This window comes from Phallusia mammillata, chromosome 4 (assembly GCF_965637545.1).
Source record: "Phallusia mammillata chromosome 4, kaPhaMamm4.hap1.1, whole genome shotgun sequence".
Lineage (NCBI taxonomy): Eukaryota > Metazoa > Chordata > Ascidiacea > Phlebobranchia > Ascidiidae > Phallusia > Phallusia mammillata.
In genome coordinates, this window is record NC_137255.1 from 29,300,137 (window position 1) to 29,321,981 (window position 21,845).

The window sequence follows — 21,845 nt, forward strand, 5'->3', positions numbered from 1 at the left end:
AGTTTAACCAATGGTCAGAAGTATCGTGTTTTTGGTTTGTTATGTCTCGTGTTTTAGATTACATTTAAAAACAGATTTGTTGTTTAGGTTTTTGTTGTGGTGTTGTGCTTAGTTTTAGGTTTGAATGTTTGTTTATTTTGTTTTGTCCCGTGTTGTAGATTACAGTTGTAAAAAACAGATTTGTTGAGAAGTTTGTTATTTGCGTTTTGTTAATTTTTTGGTTGTGTAACAATAATTAATCAGCCTCAAAAACCGTTATAAAAACATGTAAAAGTAGTTATATGTGCAGTTTTCTGTTGAATTGAGTTTATTTATCCTGGTGTAAGAAAACATTGCAACACAATTACTTCAAAATGTTACTAAGCCGAAAATAGCTGCGCAACGTTGAAAAGGTGTCATGCACAAAGTGGAGAATACGATTGGTGTTTTCCCTGATAGAAACATATTTGTTAATAATCCAATGTTGAAATATATGGTTTCGTAGCAATTGACGCCATAGCAAAAGAAGCATACGGTTAGATCGGCCATATTGCTTTTTGTATTCTACGCATGAAGCCACTGTGATGTATGGATGCTTACGTGAAGTTTCAAGGGGCTTTATGTTTGACACTGATTGATTTATCACCCCTGGTTCTCAGCCAATCTCAAGTGTTTCGATCAGTGTGAGTTGAATCGCAACGTACACGAGGGCTCGGTTTACGCGCACTGGAAGTTATCAGTCAAAACTTCTCGACCGAAACCAGTCATCACTGCTGCTTCTTCAGCGGTTGTTGCTGTTTGAAAAATTACCCTTTATTACGTAATGGCGTTGATTGTTATTGATTGTTTGCAGTGTGTAGAGGAATTTGTCCAGTTGCAGCCGTTTTATTTTTTTAGCGGACATCAGTTTTTGGCATTTGAAGATATATTTTACAAGAATATGTCTGGAATTATAAACGCTTAAAAGTTCTGTAAGATCTTTTTAACAAGAGGTGGGGAAAAGTTGTATGTTTTGTTTACATTTTAGATCTTCGCTTTAGCGGAGAAAATCGTTTTTTTAGAGCTGTAATGCCAGTGTCCTTAATTTAATCCGTTTGGTACTACCAGCAAGCTTCTAGTAACCTAGTTTACAGATCATTCTTTTTTATTTACTGACCATTGTATAGGTCGAAACATATTTAAAAAAAGAAAATGTAGTCTTCTAGTTTTATGAGAACAAAAAATATAACAACGCTGTAGTACATTTATTATATTCCTACAACGTATGCTACAAATTATTTTTTCAAGTTAAACCAAACCAACGTAAACAAGTATTGCATCAACTAAACATTGTTTGCTGAGAGTAGAGTTAAGTAAAATGGCGATGGAGGCTGATTGGAAATGAAACCGTATGTTCTTGCGGCTAAAAATTACGTCGAGACAGATGAAAAATCTAATCCGCGGTTTTTAAAATGCCAGCTTCGGTTTCAAGTCTGATTATTTTGGTGATGGTTTTCTTTTTTTCCACTTATTGTGGCGATAAATTAAGTTGCATTTGAGACTTTGGGCAAGCGCTTGTCGAAAGATTTTGAAAAATTCCACTTTACGCTGCTGCGCAAGCAAAACATCAATAAGCAATTTACAATTTGCGATTGATAAGTATTTTAAAAAGTCGTGTTTGTTGTTGCCTTTGGAGTGTAAACTAAATTTAATATAGGACAGCGATATACCAGAAAGTAACTTATTATTCCACAAGTTTAAAAGAGCTTTTGTTATTTTGTATTAAGTTATGCCCTTGAAAGAAACCTTCTTCAATATTTATTGTCACTTATTTATTGTATTCCTCCTGCATTTTTTACAATAAATTAGCTTTCCAACTAAAAACATTACCGTGCTGATTTTGCTCAACAATGTCTTGCCTAATGTGTTGGGTAACTGTAGTAATTTTATGACATACTATGAAGTAGATTAAATGCTTTTATTGTTCAAAAACAATACAAAGAGAAGCGACCCAAAAATAAGGACAATTAATATAAAAGCATCAGGCCAGTATAGGATAAGTTTGCTGCAAATAATGCACACTGTTTCGACCTAACACACAGTCTTATAAATCTAATGACAGAATGACAATCGAGCTTTCTAAGACATTTAAAATAAGAATAATTAACGAACCAACGGAATCAGTCAATAAAATTACAAAGCATTGTCTTTTCGTCAACTATTCTTACAGAAAAATACTCATTTAATCAGTGGTCGTGGACATATGATGTCTACTATTCGCCGTAAAGATCCTGTAACAAATACTGAATAGCGCAATTCAAATCAGGACTTATTGCAACAGAGTTATGTTTTTTCTGTTGTTAACAGCTTGTGTCTTTGTTGTATGATCGTGTCCTTACTCGTCTGTGTCAATCATAACGTTGAATCTACGTGTGCTTAGTTTTAACATTCCTAGTATAAATAAATACGAGAGGAACTATGCGAAAAACATCAGACTTGCGTTAAAACACGTTTTACGGAACATGGAACCGAAAAAACGATTTGAAAACCTAATTTTGGATCATCCAACTCTGACGAGGCTTATTTCTTTCTATACAATAAACAAGTGCTTAATTTTGAACCAAATAAGGTGATTTATTCAATGTCTATTTTTCGTGGGCAATAGTTGAAAAAGAACGATTTAATTAGTTTCGCACTAAAAGCACTTTGCCGCAAACTATTTGACGCGGGATTCGTCATGCTATGTTATTGCGAATCTTTTATATCACAAAGTTAGACACGTTTGTTTCCAGGCTATAATCAGTTAGTTAACCATAATACGAAAGGTGGAAATTGTTACATGAATGGTAACAGAATAGGAAATGATTTCTAGATTTATTGTAAATCTGTTACATCCCAATTTCATTGAGTTTCGAGCACTTTTAAGCATTTTTGTTTGAGGTTTGCCATGTTTTTTTTGTGCGCTTGTAAAAAAACCGATATTGGTGGTATTAACTAAAGAACAACTTTTACAATCTTGCTGAGGTAGAAAGTCTTGTTACGTTAATTGAAGTCAATGAGCTCATGTCTGTTCTTTAAAATTGCAAGATAGAATTAAATGTTGGTATCGCCGCTGGCATTTAAAGTTCTGTTTTTTTATTTCGACAACGAAAATATTTTAAGCTAAAAAAGAAACGGTTGTAATATATTACAGTAACGGTTTATACAGAAAAGTAAAAACAACGACAAGAACAAACAACTTCAGAAGGCTACAGATAATATTTGTGTTAAAGAATTGAATACAAACGCTTTTATATTTCATTGCAGCAACAGTTGTAGTCACAAACACACAATGTTTGTTGTAGCGAAGTGACAGAAACAATATTCTGCTTGTCTGCTTGTTTGTGTGATGAGCGCAACTGTTGAATTCTGCCCCGACCCTTTGCGTTCAAACCCGTCTGTCCAGTATTTCGCCTCAACCACCAACTGTCAAACAAACGATCTCTCGGACTCTGCCGCTGCGGATACTTTCTCACGCCACGCCCAGATTTCTCTAGCTGGACCAATCAGCATCATCGGACGGCGCCATTCCTCGTCCGTGCCAGCAGCATCCTTCTCTCGCGCTCAAACTCAAAGTTTGGTTCCCACGGAGTACCAACTTCCGGCTCACGACTGCCACCCTGCGTCGGAACCCGTGGAACCGACCTCTTGGCCCCAGTTGACGGCAGCGGGCCACCACGACACCGTGCGGCGCAGTTACAGCGCCGGTAGTGTGGAAGCGGGCGCCATTTTTCCATCCGGGGATCATCACTCCCACTCCTCTGCGGGGGGCGGCGGCGGACAGCATCACCTCCAGCGCTCCTGGAGTCTCAAAGACGATCCCTACTCCTTACGTCCGCGTCCTCACTCCTCATCAGTAGACGACTCCGTACTCGCTGCTGCCGAGTTCCGGAACAAGTTTTTCCAGGAGACGCAGAGAAATCGCTCGGACTGCGCCCTGGACGAAAGTGAACTCCTTCATCCTCATCAGCATCAGAGCGTCTTCTTCCCACAGCCTCGTCACTCGCAGTTCCTCCACAACTTCGTCGGCAACTTAGGAGCTTCGGCCGCGAACTCGGATAACTTCAACGTGGCCGCTGTAGCCGCCGCAGCCGCTGCTCAGCGCTACCCACAATTCCTCTCTAATCCAGCGGCTTTTGTGTCCGGTGCTAGTCAGTATGCAGAGTCGGGGTTAGATAAACATGGAGGATACAACGCGATGCAGAGCAGCAATAACTTCCGCTCTTCCCGTCTCGCATCCGACGCTTTCGGATCGTCTTCTCACGCTTTTCCATATCCCCGACACCGGCACCAACCAGGCAACCCTGCCCCTGGGATTTGTCCGTCCACAGCCCAAGCCATGTTAGCTTACGACACCCCTCCCTATTCGTTTTGTTCAATTCAGGTAGCTGTCAATCAAATTCTAAACCAATAAGTTGCTCTCCATTTTAGATTCCTGGAATTTATATCACTATGTTAAGAACATATTTGTTGCAAACCCTGAAAATCGTAGGAGGATTTGTTTATCATACACTTATTATCAAAAGTCAATTTTGCAGTCAACAGTTTTTAGCTGTACAGTCAATCATTAAAACCGTGGTTTCGTCATAAAAAGCATCACCACTTCAATCAAAGTCTCAACAAATAAGTTGCAGGATAAAAAAAAACAAAGGGAAATTTATGTCTCTTTTTTGAGAAAGGTTTTGTGCTGACGGATTCTGATAAAAAAACGTCACTGTTTCTTCGTTATTTTGGCCAAACAACAACAAAAAAAGTTAAAGCTTACAAAATATACGACGAACCACCGACTAATTTTTTCAATAAACTAACTAAATTACAAAAACATGTTTTCAAATGTTACATTTTGTTAACGATAACCAGTGTTCCTAAAAAGTGTTTAAGAGATACAAAATATACTCAAAAAGAGCAGCAGACGATCAGCGTCAGTGTAATGTTTTATTTTTATTTATTTTTTAAAACAGAAATATTAATTTCGCCTGTTAGGGCATCGTCACTTTCCGTCTTGTTCAAATAGACTCTCAAGAGAATTTTAATTTTTTAAATGACACAAATATTTACATATTTCTTCTCAAATTCACAGGACGAGTTCCATCCCTTCATCGAAGCCTTGATGCCCCACGTGAAGAGTTTCGCTTACACCTGGTTTAACCTGCAAGCGAGAAAACGGAAATATTTCAAGAAACACGAAAAACGAATGAGCCCGACCGAAGAGCGAGCGGTGAAGGAAGAACTACTGCGTGAAAAACCGGAAGTGAAACAGAAGTGGGCATCGCGACTTCTCGCCAAACTCCGGAAAGACATCCGGCCTGAATACAGAGAGGACTTTGTGTTGACGATCACCGGGAAAAAATCGGTGTGTTGCATTCTTTCTAATCCGGACCAGAAGGGGAAGATTCGGAGAATCGACTGTCTTCGTCAAGCCGATAAGGTGGGTTGTTTTGTTTTATTATTTTTGTAGCACAGGGGATTTATGTAACTTTTGTTACTTAATTATAAGTTCGCGAGCCGCACCTCTTTATAGAAAAAATTTTATTCGACTTATTCTTAAATATTTACACTAAATGCCAAAACGTATTTTTAATTGTTAAATTTATTAATTGCACTAAATTATATATCTTCTAGAGATTAAGTAGTCAATATGAGCAGTGTTCAAAGTACAGAGGGGTATGAAACCGTTAACACTGATGGGCAAATACATATTAATCAGCTGCCATTAAAAAGGTAGCCGCCTTTCTAGATCTCACAAACATAGCACCGGACGCACAGTTTATTTACCGCAGATTAGAAGCCTGAAGCACATACCTAACCCATGGGTTTGCAAATCGTTTTTGTGAAGGCTGTTTAGCCCTGAAAGTTTGAATCACAGGTCAGGGGTGGGCAACCTTTGCTACTGTAGGGTACTGTAGGAATTATAAATGTCAAAATTGGATCGAGGGTCGCACATGTACATCACACAAAGTGATTTTGCTTTGTTTCTTACCAAATATGCTTAACTACAAGTATAATTCGTATTTGATTCTAGTCACATTTTGCCAGATAGCAGAAAACTAGAATCAGGCGCATTAATCAGCTCAAAAATTTGTAATAATTGGACTCGTTTGCCAGTACTTTTGAAATCCAAGCGTCTCTGCGGGCCGCACAAGCTTTAATGAAGAGCCGCAGGTTGCCCACCCCTGCTATTACTTATCACATGTTCACTTTGTTGCGTGTAAAACTATCTTATATTAAGCTAACTGTGACTGCAGCAAATATTCAAAACATTGGGGATCGCTTGCTAGCACTGCAATGGCATAGTTTAACAGGCCTCACTCAAAACTCAAACCTCTCTTTGGCCATAATTTAATCAATCGAACGTGGACCACGGGTTAAAAGTTGTACACATCTGCTGTATACCATAGGTTCTCAGTCAGGGGTGGAGATTGTTTCTAGGGGCGCGGGAATGCTGCATTTCCTTTAGTTGTAAGTGATGATAATTGTAGGAGATCATTTTCAAATGGATACCTAGTACGACAAACAGGTAAAGATTTATTGCGAAATTAAATAACCGTGTGGCGTCTGTATAAGACGCGATAAAAACGGCATAGAACATAATATTGGGTGGTGTATATAATTTTTAAATTCACTGCCAAGAAACTTATCAACTCAGTGGGTACGATAGATGCATGTAGTACATGAGACGAAGGTAAAAGCGCCATTTTATTAGAAAGCCGAAATACCGCCCGTGCAGCGATGGTTTGATCCGATCATTGGTTGTTACAAAAATATTTTCATGTCTGGCTTCGCGAAACAGCATTGAAACGTTAGATACACATTATTACATCACAAACAAGCTTTTATCAATATATGCAGCGATTGTTACGCAACATATCGGAAAACAATCTTAAACACGCCCCCCTGTACGTCATTGCGTAACAACCTGTACCTGTGTGTTGCCGGTCAAAGTGCTGTCGGCCTCGTGTCTGTGTTTGGCCTCAAAACAAAAGTTATTTTCGGGATCGGCCCAAGCTACTTCATCAGCCGAATTCTTCTTTGTGCAGCAGTGCATAACGCTTAATGCGCCCCTAACTTTGCCCCCTCCCCCTTAACTAGCTTAAATAGCTGATCTAACATATAAAAAAAGTTTGGTATAAAATGCATTGAACAATTCAAAACTAAAAAAATATGTTTTTCGCTTTTCAGTGTTTTTCAAACTATTTCCTGTCGTGGTTCGAATAAAGTTTTACAATAATCTTACTTCATTGCCCTTATTCTATACGCTTGTTGTGAAACAAACACGCATTGTTTCAAAGAATAGCAAGCTCTAGTGTGGAACATGTTTGCTGGAGAAATTGCTGTCGAACACAATGACATATTTCTTAACATAATTATTGGATAAAATGGCTAAGATTTGTTAAATGGCTAATTTTTTTTTACCTAGTTTTGTGACCCACACACGGTTTTACAAGCCTAATTATAAAATTAAAATAATAGAGCTTAAGATAAAAGTTTTTTAAATTTTTTCATTGTGCAAGGATTAAATGCATAATAATGCGACACATATCTACAAAATGAAATTAAAATTAAACAAGAACATTAAAAATGTCGATGCAACTTTTAAATCCGAGATACAAAATAACTTTTGGGACAAAAACAAAACCTCCCGAAACTTTATTAATTTCGTTCGTAACTTATGAGTACATCTTCACAAAAACATTTTTCACATTTTCACAAAGTATTTTTCACCACGATATAATAACCTGTACGAGACGGATTGAGTGAAAGCGTCACAAATATTCGAAAACTATTGATTACATCATCGCGCCCGGTGCAAGTGCAAGGCAGAAAATCGGACGCGATTCAATTCCCCCCATTTATGCGGCCCAGGTGCGATTGCGCGCGATGGCTGTGGGGGGACGGCCCTCCACTATCGCCCCCCTCCCCACTAGCAGGCTGTGTCATGTGGGGGGTGAATTAACGTCACACGGTGAAATTCGTGATCGCGCGGGCCCGTTTCATTATTAATGCATCGCGCGTTTGGAGCGGCGACACCCGAAATCGCGGTCGAACCGAATTCGAATGATTTTGCCCCGCCAATTTATTACCACTAATATTCGTCACAGACACAGACGAACTCACCTTCACTCTTGCTATCGAGATCAAGTCGCGTTTGTGCAGAAATAATGCCCTCTGTGACGTAACACTAGGCCCTGTTGTTTCATTACAATTAAATTGGATCGTTGAATTGTTGTTATTGTTTGCGCTTTAAACAACGCAGTTTTGTTAGGAATCTTTAGTTGTATATTTATTATTTAAAAGTGAATGCAAAAAACTTTGAAACTAAATATTATGTTTTAATGTTTATCTCAGTATTAATGTATTGGCCTCAACCTTTCCTGCAACGCAAATACAATATTACGCAACAAATGTGTTTGTCATCGTCATAAATCATGTTTTGTTACGTAACAAGCAGCTGAATTCCCTCGGCAGCCGTTTCACCTGATATCGGACTTTTATCAAAATTCGTTGCATTGTTCATCCGAGCGTAAAGAAAAGTTACGCGAGCGTAATGCCTGTTACGTCATAATCCGCTTTCATACACCTGGGAGGAGTGGGTCCAAGATTTTTTCTGCTTATGATTGACGAAGCTTGTCTGAGATTATGTTTTAATTTTTTGCTATCAAAAATGAATGGAAATAATCAACTTTTTATTTTAATCAACTGGCATTTATCAACTCAACGACGTTTCGACGTCTCTTACACCAGTGGTCGGCAACCGCCGGATCGTATATTTTTTTAAGTTAAAAGCTTTAAAATACTTTGTCCATATATTCAGGGAATAATGAACTAATTTAGTCGTTTTCTTTGCTAAATGTTTGTAGTTTTTTTTTTGACCGCCGGTCCGCGATAAATTTCAGTTTCAAAAACGGTCCGTAATAAAAAACAGTTGCCGACCCGGCCGTACAAAATCGTTCTTATAAAACCACATAGGGTGATAATATCTGATGTCCGGCAACAACACCATATTAATGAACGGAAATGACGTATGTTCACTACGTAACTGTGACGTAACGAAGGTGTAAATTCAAAAAAGTGAAATTGTTCTGTCAATTTATTTGACGAAGTAAATGATACACTGTGAATAAATTAACGTCATTACACCAAGTAAAGCAATGCAATAACACAAGCCAATACTTTTTTGTACAGCATTTTTCAACAAGCGCAGCATTTTTATTGCTTTTACTTTGATTTTGCAGCATTTATATCATAGTCAAACTAGAACTATTGACCTTTACTTTTTCGTTGTAGGAAGGTTCTAAATTGTAGAACGTAATTATACAGTCGCGCTTTGAGTTCTGAAACCCGTTGAACCGCGAACACGAAAATTCCTTCGACAACTTACAAACGTCGCCACTTGAGGCAAAGTAGAGCGTCCGGTGTTTGTGACATCATAAAGTGATCAAAATTTACCGGTGAAGTACCCTGGTGGCCCCTGAACCCCATCAAGATTCCATGTCGCAACCAATTACCCCATTTGTGCCCCTGAACAATGAGGGGTGGAATCAATTCAAACTCGAACAATGGGGTCGAGAAATTAGAAATCCGAAACTCGACAAATGATCGGCCTTAAAACGTCCGCTAGGTCTTTATTTCGTCTTTTCCGACCCAAATTTTCCTGTTTTAGGGGTAATTTAGGGGGCTGGCCTTGGGTGGTTTGTGGAACTATCGACAGGGAGCCAAAATTCTGGTTGTGGTACGGTGTATCAATTGGGTAAGTATATCCGGATTCCGGTAATGGGTGAAGAGAGGTTTTGGGGGGTAAGTGGGTTTGGGGAAATCACCGTACACCGGGATTCTTTAAACCAGTGTTTCCCAAAGATTTTTAGTTTTTAAGTTTGTTTTGCCCGAGCATATTCATTTCCAGGCTAAATAGAAATGTGAAAAGTTAAAACCATTTTTCAGTATTTTGTTTCTCTTTGGGGGGAATTGAATCGCGCCCGATTTTCTGCCTTTTTTATGGTTCTTAATCCTAATCGAATTGAGACAGTATTAGATTTGTGATTTAATCAATTGATTTTGGGTCATATTGATTATGAAGTGAATCAACAGTTTAATTAAAGTTTTAAAACAATCTCTCCTGACGATTGGGCGGAAATCCAATAATGCCAAGCTAAATTCACGGCAAACGTGTAATTCAAATATCTACGCCGATTGATAAGATAAGATTAAACGCTTTTGCCAAAACAACCAAAAAGTAAACTCAAATAATATTACGTTGTTTGAAAAATCAAAAACTCTCGCCACCAAAGTTTGTTTCAGAATTAGCGGAGTAACGTTTTAAATTTATGTGGCAAAAAAGTCTCAATAGTTTTTTTAGTTGCAAAAGTAATTTTGACATCGTGGTATTATTATTTTTGTATTAAGATTGAAGAAGCATATTTACGAGCGAACCGCCCTGCGCGTAGCTAGAAGTCAGCTTGAAATTAGATTTTTTTCCAGTTAACTTTACGATTCGAAATAAGGCAAAACGTGTGTTGAACGTTTAGCAGGTGAATTTACGAAATCGAGAAAAAAGTAATACTTTGTACTCGTTTTGTTTTTAACCATTAATTTAATCAGTTACATTTTCCATTTTTACGACATCACCTTTTTAATTTTGCGAAACTTGTATTGGTGAGGAGGTCATAGCAAATTTTATGGCGGTTTCAAGTTACATAATCGGATAAACGTATATTTTACTCGATTTTTTGATTTATTTTCAATCAAACTTTGTGGTTTCTTACAGTCTTGCAATAAGAGCAGTTTATGTCTTTTATGTATCATAGGGAAGGTACCTAATATTTACGGAATCCGGATAAATGCAATTTTTTTATCTGACATTTTTCACTTTAAATGTTATTACTTTGTTTTATATTTTTAAGGATATCTGCAAACGATCTTTCGATTAGCTTATGTCTTAAATGTTGTGTTGGAGTGTTCTTTAAATTCACATTCACAGTGTTAGGATAAGGGTAATATTTCAATCTGCAATTTTTGATTTAAAATACTATATTTATAGTTGAATTTTCCCATGATTATTTGCAAATGGCTCTTATCCTACATTTTTGTATGTAGTATTGTGGAGTTTTTTTTAAATTGAAGACATTGGGGTAAATGCATTTTTATCTAATATTTTCAACTTTGAATATTACTACATGTGTATTTCCCCCAAACCTTTGCAAAGGGCCTTTTATAATCTTACATCTTGCATGTACAGCAATAGTGCGTCACTTAAAACTTACTGGGTTATTCCTTTTTAATCCAATATACTAAATTTTGAATATAATTATCATGTATTTTTTCCCAACCGGCCCTTATCTTACTTTGAATATACAGCGATGGCACGGCACTTTCATTTTATCAGATTTGGTTAAGTGCAATTTTTAATCTAATATTTTAATGACATTATTTTGTAGTTGTAATTTTGCATCGCAAACAGCCTTTAGCTTATTTCTTGTATACAGCGATGGCATGGCACTTTAAACTTACTGGGTAAAGCGTTATTTTTAATCCATAATTTTTTAGTTGTAATTTTGCATCCACATTCGCAATAGGCCCTTGGCTTATCATTTGTATGCAACTAGAGCACAGCGCTTTAAATTTACCAAGTTGGGATAAAACTCCCTTATTTTTATTCGTGGAGTCAGGTACGGTTATTAGAGGGGCGAGTGCGGTGGCAGGTCCGCGTGGCACATTGGTCACAGTTGCCAAACCGATGTCAGACTCTTGTGTCACCTGCCACCGTCGAACTGACAGCTTGCCAATGCCATCCCGACGGGAAACGCCAATAATTGAAATCGCGCCAAATCGCGTCGCGACGTTTCCACGTCATAATGACACCGCGTACGCGCTATTGTGTCAAATTCTTCGCTCGGGTTGAAATATGATGGGCGGGCGGACATTTTGTGAAATTTAGCAACACCTGTCGCGGGCTTGAAATTAGTTTCACCCCAAAAGTGCCAGAAAGTCTGTTTATGAGAAAAGCACTGCGTTGTAGATGTCTATCGCTGTAATAAATGCGATTAGCTAATTTTTTGCTAATGTTTTTCAAGTTCTGGTATTCTATTGTTGCACAGAAAACTATTTAAAACGGGTTTCTTTTCGAGACTTGCTAAATTAACCGTGACGATGCGTTTAAAAATGCAGTGTTGAAAAAGTTTGCCAGATACCCCTTGCCTGAAAAAGTATTGAATTTACGCCTTGTATGTTTGTGTTTTGCGGTGAATCGGATTTTGGAACTTTTTAACTGGTTTTCACACATAATCAAAAGGTTGTGGGTTTGAATCCCACCCTAACTTTTGTGCTTTCCTAAGCAAGAAACCTTCAACGAATGATTAAGCGACATGTCTTTGTTTTATTATACCTTTCAACTATCGTATACTAATAACAATATTTCAGAGCGAAAACATGTCATCGTTGTTTGGGTGTATGGCTGTAAAAAGCTGCGAAATGTGTCTAAGGGCATAAAACGATAGTTCGATCTAAAAACACCTTAATACTCTTGTATACTTCATAATTTGAATACCTGTGTTTTGCCCCCAAAAAACGGCACCACCAATGCAAGTTGCTTAGTTGCATTAATTCCGATTTTATGGCCTGCTAAAAATTAGTTAAAGTACACAATTTTGCCACTACCCTTTGTTTTCAGCAGTACCGTGGTGCATTTGCGTGTTTAGGGGAATATTTGTATATATTACGGGTTACTTACAGGGGGGGCTCTATGGCGTAACAATGGGTTGGACAACTTATGTTTAATTTAGATTTGGGTCGCAACTATTCGGTTTTTGATTATTGCATCACAATGATTAGATTGTGACACTGTACTGCAAAACATGAGCAAAGGTTGCGAACTAGAACATAAACGTATGATTTTTTGGTAATAAATTTCAACGCCAATAAGTTAAATTTTTAGCGACCCCAGAAAAAGTTTTCGTGACCCACCGGTTGAAGACTTATAATATTCAAGTTACACACTTTTTGGCCCCTGATGCGATCACAGCGGTACCCAAGCTGAGATTTTTATCGCACATCTAGTTCCATTTATTTCCCACAGTCAATTAAATGTCGAAGGGTGTGAATGTCTTCGGCACTTTGCTCTGAAAATGTAAAACACTTCGTCCCATTAACTTCAATGGAAAGCACTCGAGTAAAAAGTTTAAATTTAGCGGGCCCTTGAGCCGCCATATCGGGCCGGAATACTCGGTTTAATTAAATCGGATCAGCTTACAGTAGCGACACGTAACTGATATTTAACACGTGCTCATCCACTCGGCCGTTGCGGATGAGAGGGGCAAATATTTCGAGCAAGCACTCGCCGGTTTTTAAGTGAGCATTTCATTTAAACGCGATTTTTTCTCCGTGTTTGTAGCACTACTCTGTAATTCTGTTCACTATTCCTTTAAAAACAGTCTGGTGGATGTTTTACTCTTGTAAAGGGCTGTCGTAAGATTACATTTACCGGTCTTACCTATTAAGCCCTTGGTACCCGACATTAAAGTTGTAAGTCGGGACGGGTTCGGGCTTATAGGTTTCTTCGAAATAAAACGGGATTGATTCGATTTTACACAGGTCAGTATTTTAAGACAATTCCCTAACTAAGCAACCACATAACGCCATCTTGCCTAATGCCTTCACAGCCCTAAAACGCCGTGCCATTGTATATTGTGTTTGTTGTCTTGGTCTTTCCGAGGCTTTAATGTATAGGTCTGTCAATCAAACTTTAGTGCCTGAACAGGCTTCTCAAAAACAATTCAGGTTCGGGCGTGGTTTTGAGCTTGTACTTTCAGGTTCGGGCTTCAATTCTAGGTCTGTTACAACTAGGGATGGCCCGATAGTACTGTATCGGCGCCGATACCCGATGCTTCGAGCAGTATCGGTACTCGTCCGATACTTTAGCGGTATCGGTACAAGTATCGATACTTTTTTTGAGACTTTATCATGTGTAAAATTGAAAATGAAAGGAGGCAAAAGACAACAACCATCGGCTGTGATAAAATATTTATGGGACTACAACTAAAAAAACGCGTTCGTTTTGGATTTAATGAAATAAGATGACCTAAATCGCTACAGCGACTTAATGCCGCAACACGTTTTTTAGGCCCGCGTTAATTGCGAGTGAGCGTCACAACGCACAAAGTTCATTGTAGACGTTTGTAAGCATAAGTTTCGAAACGGCAGGTGTTTAATTTGTATGGCCAAGTGTATTTAGACATTCCTAGTGTTATCAGTGACAAATTATTTTCTATGCCGTTAGGTCAACTTGTAAATCCCAATTAAACTACCTGCGATTTTGCAATACAAAAGTTGGCGTTAAGAAATGACCCAAACGTCATATGTTTTGGGATTCCTTCACTGGTTTGGGGATATTAACAGACAATCCCATTCTCTGCCTAAAGCCATGATCGTTAAATGTTTTTTTGTTGTCAAAGTCGTAAAACATTAACGCCGGTAAGACGTTACAAACAATAGACGCCGGTAAGACGTTGCAAAGCGCGTAGCATAAACGTAATCACGTGATCAGTTGCGTAACAACAAGTGCACCAATCGTTAGTTATGCCTCCAATGCACCACCGTTGTTAGGGCATCGTTAGCTCGCCAGCTGATTTGCCAAAGAGTCTTTACCAGACCTGGGCATTTTACGGCCTTAAGTGATTTATTAGACTGAGTGTGTTGTTAAATTAACTGTGATGGGAAAACACATTACAAATACATCAGTTTGAAAATGTTTTTGCTTGTTTGCAAAGTATCGGGTATCGGTATCGGATCGCAGTACTTTTGGGGTAAAATATCGGGTATCGGTATCGGTTCAAAATATTGGTATCGGGCCAACCCTAGTTACAACCCTGCTCGAAATTATTAGAAGTGACCCAAGCCGGTTTAAACTTTGTGTGACACATCAATTTCCATTCTGTGAAACATAATGCATCGGTGGCAATACAAATGAAAAGTCTATCTCGAAATTTTAAAATTTAAGATTACACACTGATATCACTTAGACAGGAATACTATCCTATATAGGTTATTATAAATCATAATCATCTTGCTAAAAATGACGTCATATTCCATAAGTGTGATATCATATAATCGTTTGTTGGTTTTTCGATTTCAGGTTTGGCGTCTCGACCTCGTGATGATAATCCTATTTCGGGGACTTCCCCTCGAGTCGACTGACGGAGAGCGATTGTCGAAGGCGCACTCTTGTGGCCAAAATGCCGGCTTGTGCGTTCAACCGTATCACATCAGCGTCACAGTAAAAGAACTCGACCTCTATCTTGCCAACTACGTCAAAGAAGAAGGTATTGTGACGTCACTATGCGTTTGTTTTGTCACGTGTCGGTGAATATGTTGGCTTAGTACAAGTGTATTTTGTAAAATAATCGTACGGGTTTAGCTGTCTTGTTTCTCTTTTTTGGTCTGCTTCGCGTTTCCTACTGTGACGTAACAGTCGTTGCCTTGTGACGGAACATTGAAACTTCGAACTTTTACCAATCTTTCTTTAATTTATTTGCCAGATCATTTATTTAACAATTGTCAACGACATTGTAATCCCATAAAAATCTATCAAGCCGCACTACGTCAAGCCTTTTAATATTCGAACATAGTAATTTCAGTCGCTGGTGACGTTGTAGTGCATCCAATGACGTAACATAACGCTTCCATGACGTCATAGTCCAAATGGCGTAGCTACGAATTAAGTTATCCCTGCTCAGCTGATAATTTGCTGACTCGACAAATTTTGCATCCAGATACAACTGATGAGAATGGAAGAGAGGAGGAGGACACACTGAGGGAAGAATCTTGCAAAGGTAACAGTTTTATCAATGGTTTTGTCTGGAAGTTTAACAAACGAAATTTCGTGGGCTTATATGTTTTTCAATGCACCTGTTTTTTGTGCTTATATTTTTGGATTCCAATTTTTGGCTCTTATAAGTAATCTTGTTTTGTTTTTGTATTGTTGACAAGTTTTTAGTTAACATACAAAGTCTGTTCGACTAACAGTAGCAGTTACAGGGAAACGAATTTCAGATCAAGTTTATTTTTTTACAACCACAACATTTAAATTTATCATCGGTTTACTTGAAATAGCATCACATGTAATTGTTCAGCCTGATCATATTTTGCTCGATCTAACTCCAGAGTGTATGATCTGTGTAATATTTGTTGACAGTCAAAACTCTCTCAGCCCTAACCATCGGTCTAGCTTGTTGGTTCTCGACTGGTGGTCCATGATGACTTTTTGTGTGGTCCACAGGACTGTTATTTTATTTGGTGACAAACTGGAAACAGATGTTTTTAATTTTTTGATTATTCAGTACGAACAAAATCTTATCCAATTTACTGGCCATTTAATGTTAGCTGCCGGTTGTTTGATATCACTCTTTGAAATTCTGTTGTGGATGCCTTTTTTATCCTTACTTAACAATGGACTGATCCACGATATACATTTATTGAACTGGTGGTCCATGGCCTGAAACGAGTTGAGAACCGCTGGTGTAGCTTCTGCATGAAGCAACATTGTGTCAACATTTCAATTTAACACCTGCCAAAGTTTTTATCAGGTTTTGAATCGAAGCCGCCGTCGCCTCTGACAAGTTAAAACGTGGAAAGATTTCACCGTATATCATAAAAAGCGCTTAGTTCATTGATTTGCCCGAGCCTTGTCAACGATGTAACGAAAAGCGATGTGAAAAAAATGTTAAAAGCACAACTGCGGCTGATTTTTCTGAATTTATTAAGTTTTTGTGAAGGTTGAATGAATAAACGTAAAACGCTTTTAGATTACAACGCACTTTAGAAAGACTAGAATTAAAAACATTGGACGGGAATATTCCGTTGATAAAAAAAGCATGTAAAACTGGTTGAAAGTAAATTTATTAGTTTTTGAAAGATGAAAAACGTTTGGATATAAGTTCAATTACCTCATAGGATAAAAAAACCATTCCTTCACAAAACAGCCAAATTTGATCAATACGGAATTTGTATATAACTTAAACTACGAAATATTTGCAAACAAGACCAAATATATCAAAAGTCATTCGTCGAAAAAAGTTAAAGAATGAATTATAGAAGCCATTTTTGGTGAGAAAAGTTAAAAAAAAAGTAAAGCAAAATAAATTTCAAACATTTCTAGTCCCATGGCATTACATGTACAGCAAAACCACTTGTAACATGTTGCAATAAAAGCGGTCAAACATTTGTGAAAAATGCACGGACAAGTGGTGACATTTACAGCTTTGTGGGGGGCTAGGCTGATCTGTTTACACAACAGGACTTAACTGAAACAACAAAACGTTCCACGACACGCAAATACCTCATGTAGGGACTGTCGCGACCCCATACATTGCAAACAAACCAGCAAACCGGATTGGTGGCTTTCAACACTTTCAAAAACTTGTACTTGTGTTTGTGTGTTTTTAGTCGCTTTACTCTCTAAGCGCTTGACCTAGTTTCCACTTCTGTCGTCACATTCAAAGTCGCTCGAGAAATATGGTTCTGACACTTTAACGAAACCGTTGCGAGGCAGCAATTTGACGTTTTAAACCCGGGTTTTTGCGACATGATTTTTGGACATAACCTGAAAACTTTGTGCCCAACAGAAACGACTGGTGTAATTCGTACGATCTTAGTTCATTTTCCATATTATTCTGTAAAAATTTTAATAATAGTTAATTATAATGCTGAATTAAAGGATGAGCACCATAATTAGTTATTGAAATCAGAAAACCGAAAGCAAAATTTCGTGGTTTGCATTATTTGTGTTGAACGTTGCACAAATTAGCAACATTCCCTAAATACTTTTGACTTTGTACACTGAATGTTTGGATAACATATATAACACTTCTTACCATGAAACCTGCTGGTGTAAAGGTTGAATCCAATACAAACTAAGAGTTTATTTTTCTAAAACTTAATGCATCATTCAAATAAAAACACAATAAATTAAATTTGCGTTTTTATTTTTTGTTTAAAATTTACTTTTGTCAGTTTTTATTACTTTCTTTATTAAATTTCCTCTTGCTTAAGGTTTTCATTAATTTTTGATGTGACCTTTTTGTCCTTGAACTTTGACTCCTTTAAATATTTACTTTTCCTGAAATTAACCTGTAAATAATATTTCCTACACAAATATTGATCCCTGATCAATTTGTTTCCCAAACTGTTCAGTTTAATTAGCCTGAGTTTAGTCTAGTTTAAATGACGACATAATCTGTTCTGCTGTTGGCACGGTTTGTTTATGTCAGTGTGAGTCAACATTCCAGGCGTTGTGTGCTGGATAACTTGGTCTAAGGTGGTACAGAGTTTGCATTCTCGGCGGTTTGGCGTTGAAATGTTAATCTAAATGTCAAAACCTAAAAGTAAAACGAGAAGAAAATTTGTGCTTGGCCCACTCTTTGTGTTTGGTCTTCCTGGCAAAATATATAAATAATCAACACGAAAAAGTACCGAGATTTTTTAACACACGCCATTTGAATTACGCTTGTGTTGTTTGTCAAAAGCAATTTTATGTCCTTTAGTTTTTGTTTAAATTTGTTCAATTCTACAGAAAATGCGTTGCTTAACATTTCAGTGCTAAACTTTGATTTAGTTTTATTTTTACGAAATTTAATAGTTCGTAGAAAGTTTTGCGTCGTCAAAAAAACAAAATGGTCGAAATCGCGTCTCGTCGTTCTAAAAAGCTTTCAGGCCAGCAAAAAGCTTCTATGACGTCACAAGCGCAGCAGCCGGAAGCATCGAGTTGACGCGTCGCCGCGAACACAATCAAATCCTAGAAGCTGTTCGATTGTCCCTAACCGCGCAACGCTAAAAATTCGAAACAGCCGTCGTTGGGTCGAATCGAGGGGCGGTGACCCGTTGATTGGGGGTCAGACGACTCCATGGGGGTTCAAGTTTACCCCCAACCATCCCACGCCCGCTGCCCCCCTTTTTCTACTTAAACGCGAGAAGCCCCGAACTTCACGCTTGCCTGACTTCAGCACTGCTAATGGATCGTACACCTGTGCCTTTCAACACAGGAAGGATTTGTATTCTCGAATTTAATTTGTCGCAAGATAAGTTTCAAAGTGGGTTTAATAAGGAAACGGGAACTTGATAGATAGCACATATGTATGGTGACGTTTTTTAACCGGCGCTGTTGTCATAGTCTTTGCACTGATTATAACAGCAGTGATTGTCGAAATTTTTATGTTAAATTGTATTTGGCAGTTTTTTTATTAAATTACGTTTTAAATTGGTGTTCAGTGTGTTCAGTATATGATAAGAAAAATACATCCGTACAGTCATCTGAATTTCACAAAAACATTATCGAATACCAAACCTGCAAAAACTAACTAGTCTATTTGTAACCACCAACATGAATGTGAAAATATGCTTAAAGCTTTCGATATGTTAGGGAATACTCTACCAAGTACATAATAAGGCCTCTACATGAAGTGTCATAGCAATATAATTTAGGGCCTTATTGGTCTTATATTAGGGATTACACTAACACATAATGTGTGCTAATGTCAATTGAACAAACGTATATATAAATGTTTTAAAGCAAGTTCTCTTAAGCATCAAAAATTAGTTGTCTGAATTTGTTCGTTTGAGTGTGTAATACCTAGTCCATTAATTTCTTTTATTTTAATGTCTAGAAAAGTTATACTCAGCAATACAGTATAGTCGCTACAGAACTGCTATAAGTAAAGTTGTATTGTTGGTTGTTCAATTATTGCCAGCTAACCACATTTTGAAAAACCACAAACGCACCACAAATTTTTGTTCAATGAATCATTTGCTCGTCTGAATCAAATTAAATATCTGATGTCCACTTTTGAACTTAAATCAATAAAAACTTGTTCTTAATTCTGTGGTTTAATTGAAACGTTTTAAACCACATAATCATCAAAAATCAATGCGTTAAAAGGTTTTTAAGCATCCACAAAGTGTCAAAAATGTTTGCTGTTATTTCTTTGGTATTTTTAATATTGTATATTGGGGTCACGGTTTTTCAAGACAGCCACGTACATAAAAATTTTTAGCATCATATTGTCAATGCTCAGTGCTTGTTATGTCTGTGTAGTAAGGTGTGTCTCCTTTCCACAGTAACAAAAGGTGTTCATAGAATGGTTGCTTACAATAAAAAGGCTGTATATTTGAATCAACAAAGTTATTGCAAATACAATTTACACTAATCTAGTTTATATTTCTTTGTTGGCATTAATGGGAATTTGTGCCCTGTGTTTTGTTCCAGAAACGAAAATCCGGAAAAAAATATTTTATAAAGTTCTTACTTGTGTGTGCTGTTTGGATGTTACTAAGAATATTGTTGACTTTCAGTACTATACGCGCATTCAGTGTTGTTTACCCTGATGAAGGGGACCTGTATTGGACGTCGAAATGTCGGAATAAAAATAGAATTGCCAGGAGAGCTTTATAAAGTTGATATTATGCCTGGCAGCAATAGCTTATCTAAGAATATTGTTGTTTGCGCGCAGTTACAAATTTTTTCTGAACCTTGTTTTGAAACAAATCATTCTAAAACTTTTTTTCTTTTATGTCTATGTTGGTCTGTATTGGTCCTTTGGTTATCGCGGGGTTCGAACCCGTGTCCTTTCGAGTACGAATATCAAACGTGTTTCGTTGGGTTTGCATTGATGTCAACTACCTTCAACAATAACCGGGCAAGTGTAAGTTTATTTGAGTGGTTGTGCTTTTGCGCCTCTAGCGGTTGCTCGGAATCGACCTTGAACTGCCCTTGGGATTGAATCGTTGTGAAACCTGATGCCGGATGTAAATTGTTCGATTCCCGCTGGTCGATTTAAAACAATTGTCGGTAATCTAATTTGCGAGTTAATCCAACATTGAAAACTGGCTTTGGGATTTCGCAGCAACATTGCGGTTGCAGAAAATAAAACCTCTTTCAAGTTTCTTCTGATCATTTATGTGTTTTGCTTTTCAGTTTTAATGGGATTTGTTCGGCCGTCTTGATGTCAAAAGTAACTAGATTTTTGCGGCAGACAGGTCGCTTTCATGGAATAATATCCTAGTCTAGTCATTATGTGTTTAGAATTCATTCCAAAATTGCTCATAAGAATCCTACAAACCATTTTTTGACAACAAACTTTCAAACGATGGCAAAAACGATTGTTAAAACCTCTAAAATAGATAGTTGTTGATGTAAAAACGAAACAATTAAAACTTCGTCAAATGATGAAAATATTAGGTTCAAGATATAACGCTCAAAATGTTATGTGTAAATTTTACCAAAATTTCCCGCATAATTCGACCCCACCCCTTTCACTATTTCGCCAACTTCGTGGAACAATCGCGGTATTATGACGTCACAATGCGTCGTATTGTTGTGGCGTCACGGCTTGTGAGCACGGCAACAATTAACGCGTCGTTTCTTGTTCCGGTGCGAGACGAGAAGTCAGATTAACATTTTGGCTTGGGGAAAAACCAACGTGGAGATGCTCAGGGATATGGTAGCTTCACGGGTTGTGCTGCATTGATAATAATCCACATGTTGATGCAAAGGCCTAATTAACCTTTTTACTCCACTGCCCAAATACATTTTTTGATTTAGCACTGCCCAAATACATTTTTTAAATTGTTGTGTTGTGTTTAAAAATAGTCAAAACAAAACGTCAAACGCAAGGCTAATCAACCTTTTTTTCTTTACTGCGAAGTTTCAATTGTATTTGAAAGATTTTTACTACAAAAATAAACTGTTGTTTTTGTGTTCAAGTTACCTCGAAAAAAAAACGGCATCAGTTTGATATTTTATTTTAAGCAATGAGCAATCGAACAATGTTACCATAAATGCACACAGACAACATAAGACAAAGTTG

The 21,845-nt window shown here is 37.5% G+C and overlaps 1 protein-coding gene across 2 annotated transcripts in view; it reads left to right on the forward strand.

Annotated features, from left to right (window-relative positions):
• The window catches only part of LOC145224062 (nuclear factor 1 X-type-like), a 54,135-nt gene that overhangs the window by 23,001 nt on the left and 9,289 nt on the right, over positions 1–21,845 (forward strand). Inside the window, exons 1-4 of one of the 2 annotated variants that reach the window (XM_080090491.1) lie at positions 3,270–4,381; positions 5,078–5,425; positions 15,122–15,308; positions 15,759–15,818. In XM_080090491.1, coding sequence (XP_079946617.1) covers positions 3,347–4,381; positions 5,078–5,425; positions 15,122–15,308; positions 15,759–15,818 — 1,630 coding nt within the window. In that variant the 5' untranslated portion in view covers positions 3,270–3,346. Of the gene's footprint in view, positions 1–3,269; positions 4,382–5,077; positions 5,426–15,121; positions 15,309–15,758; positions 15,819–21,845 lie in introns of those variants that run through there. The other variant, XM_080090490.1, reaches the window with a different exon arrangement.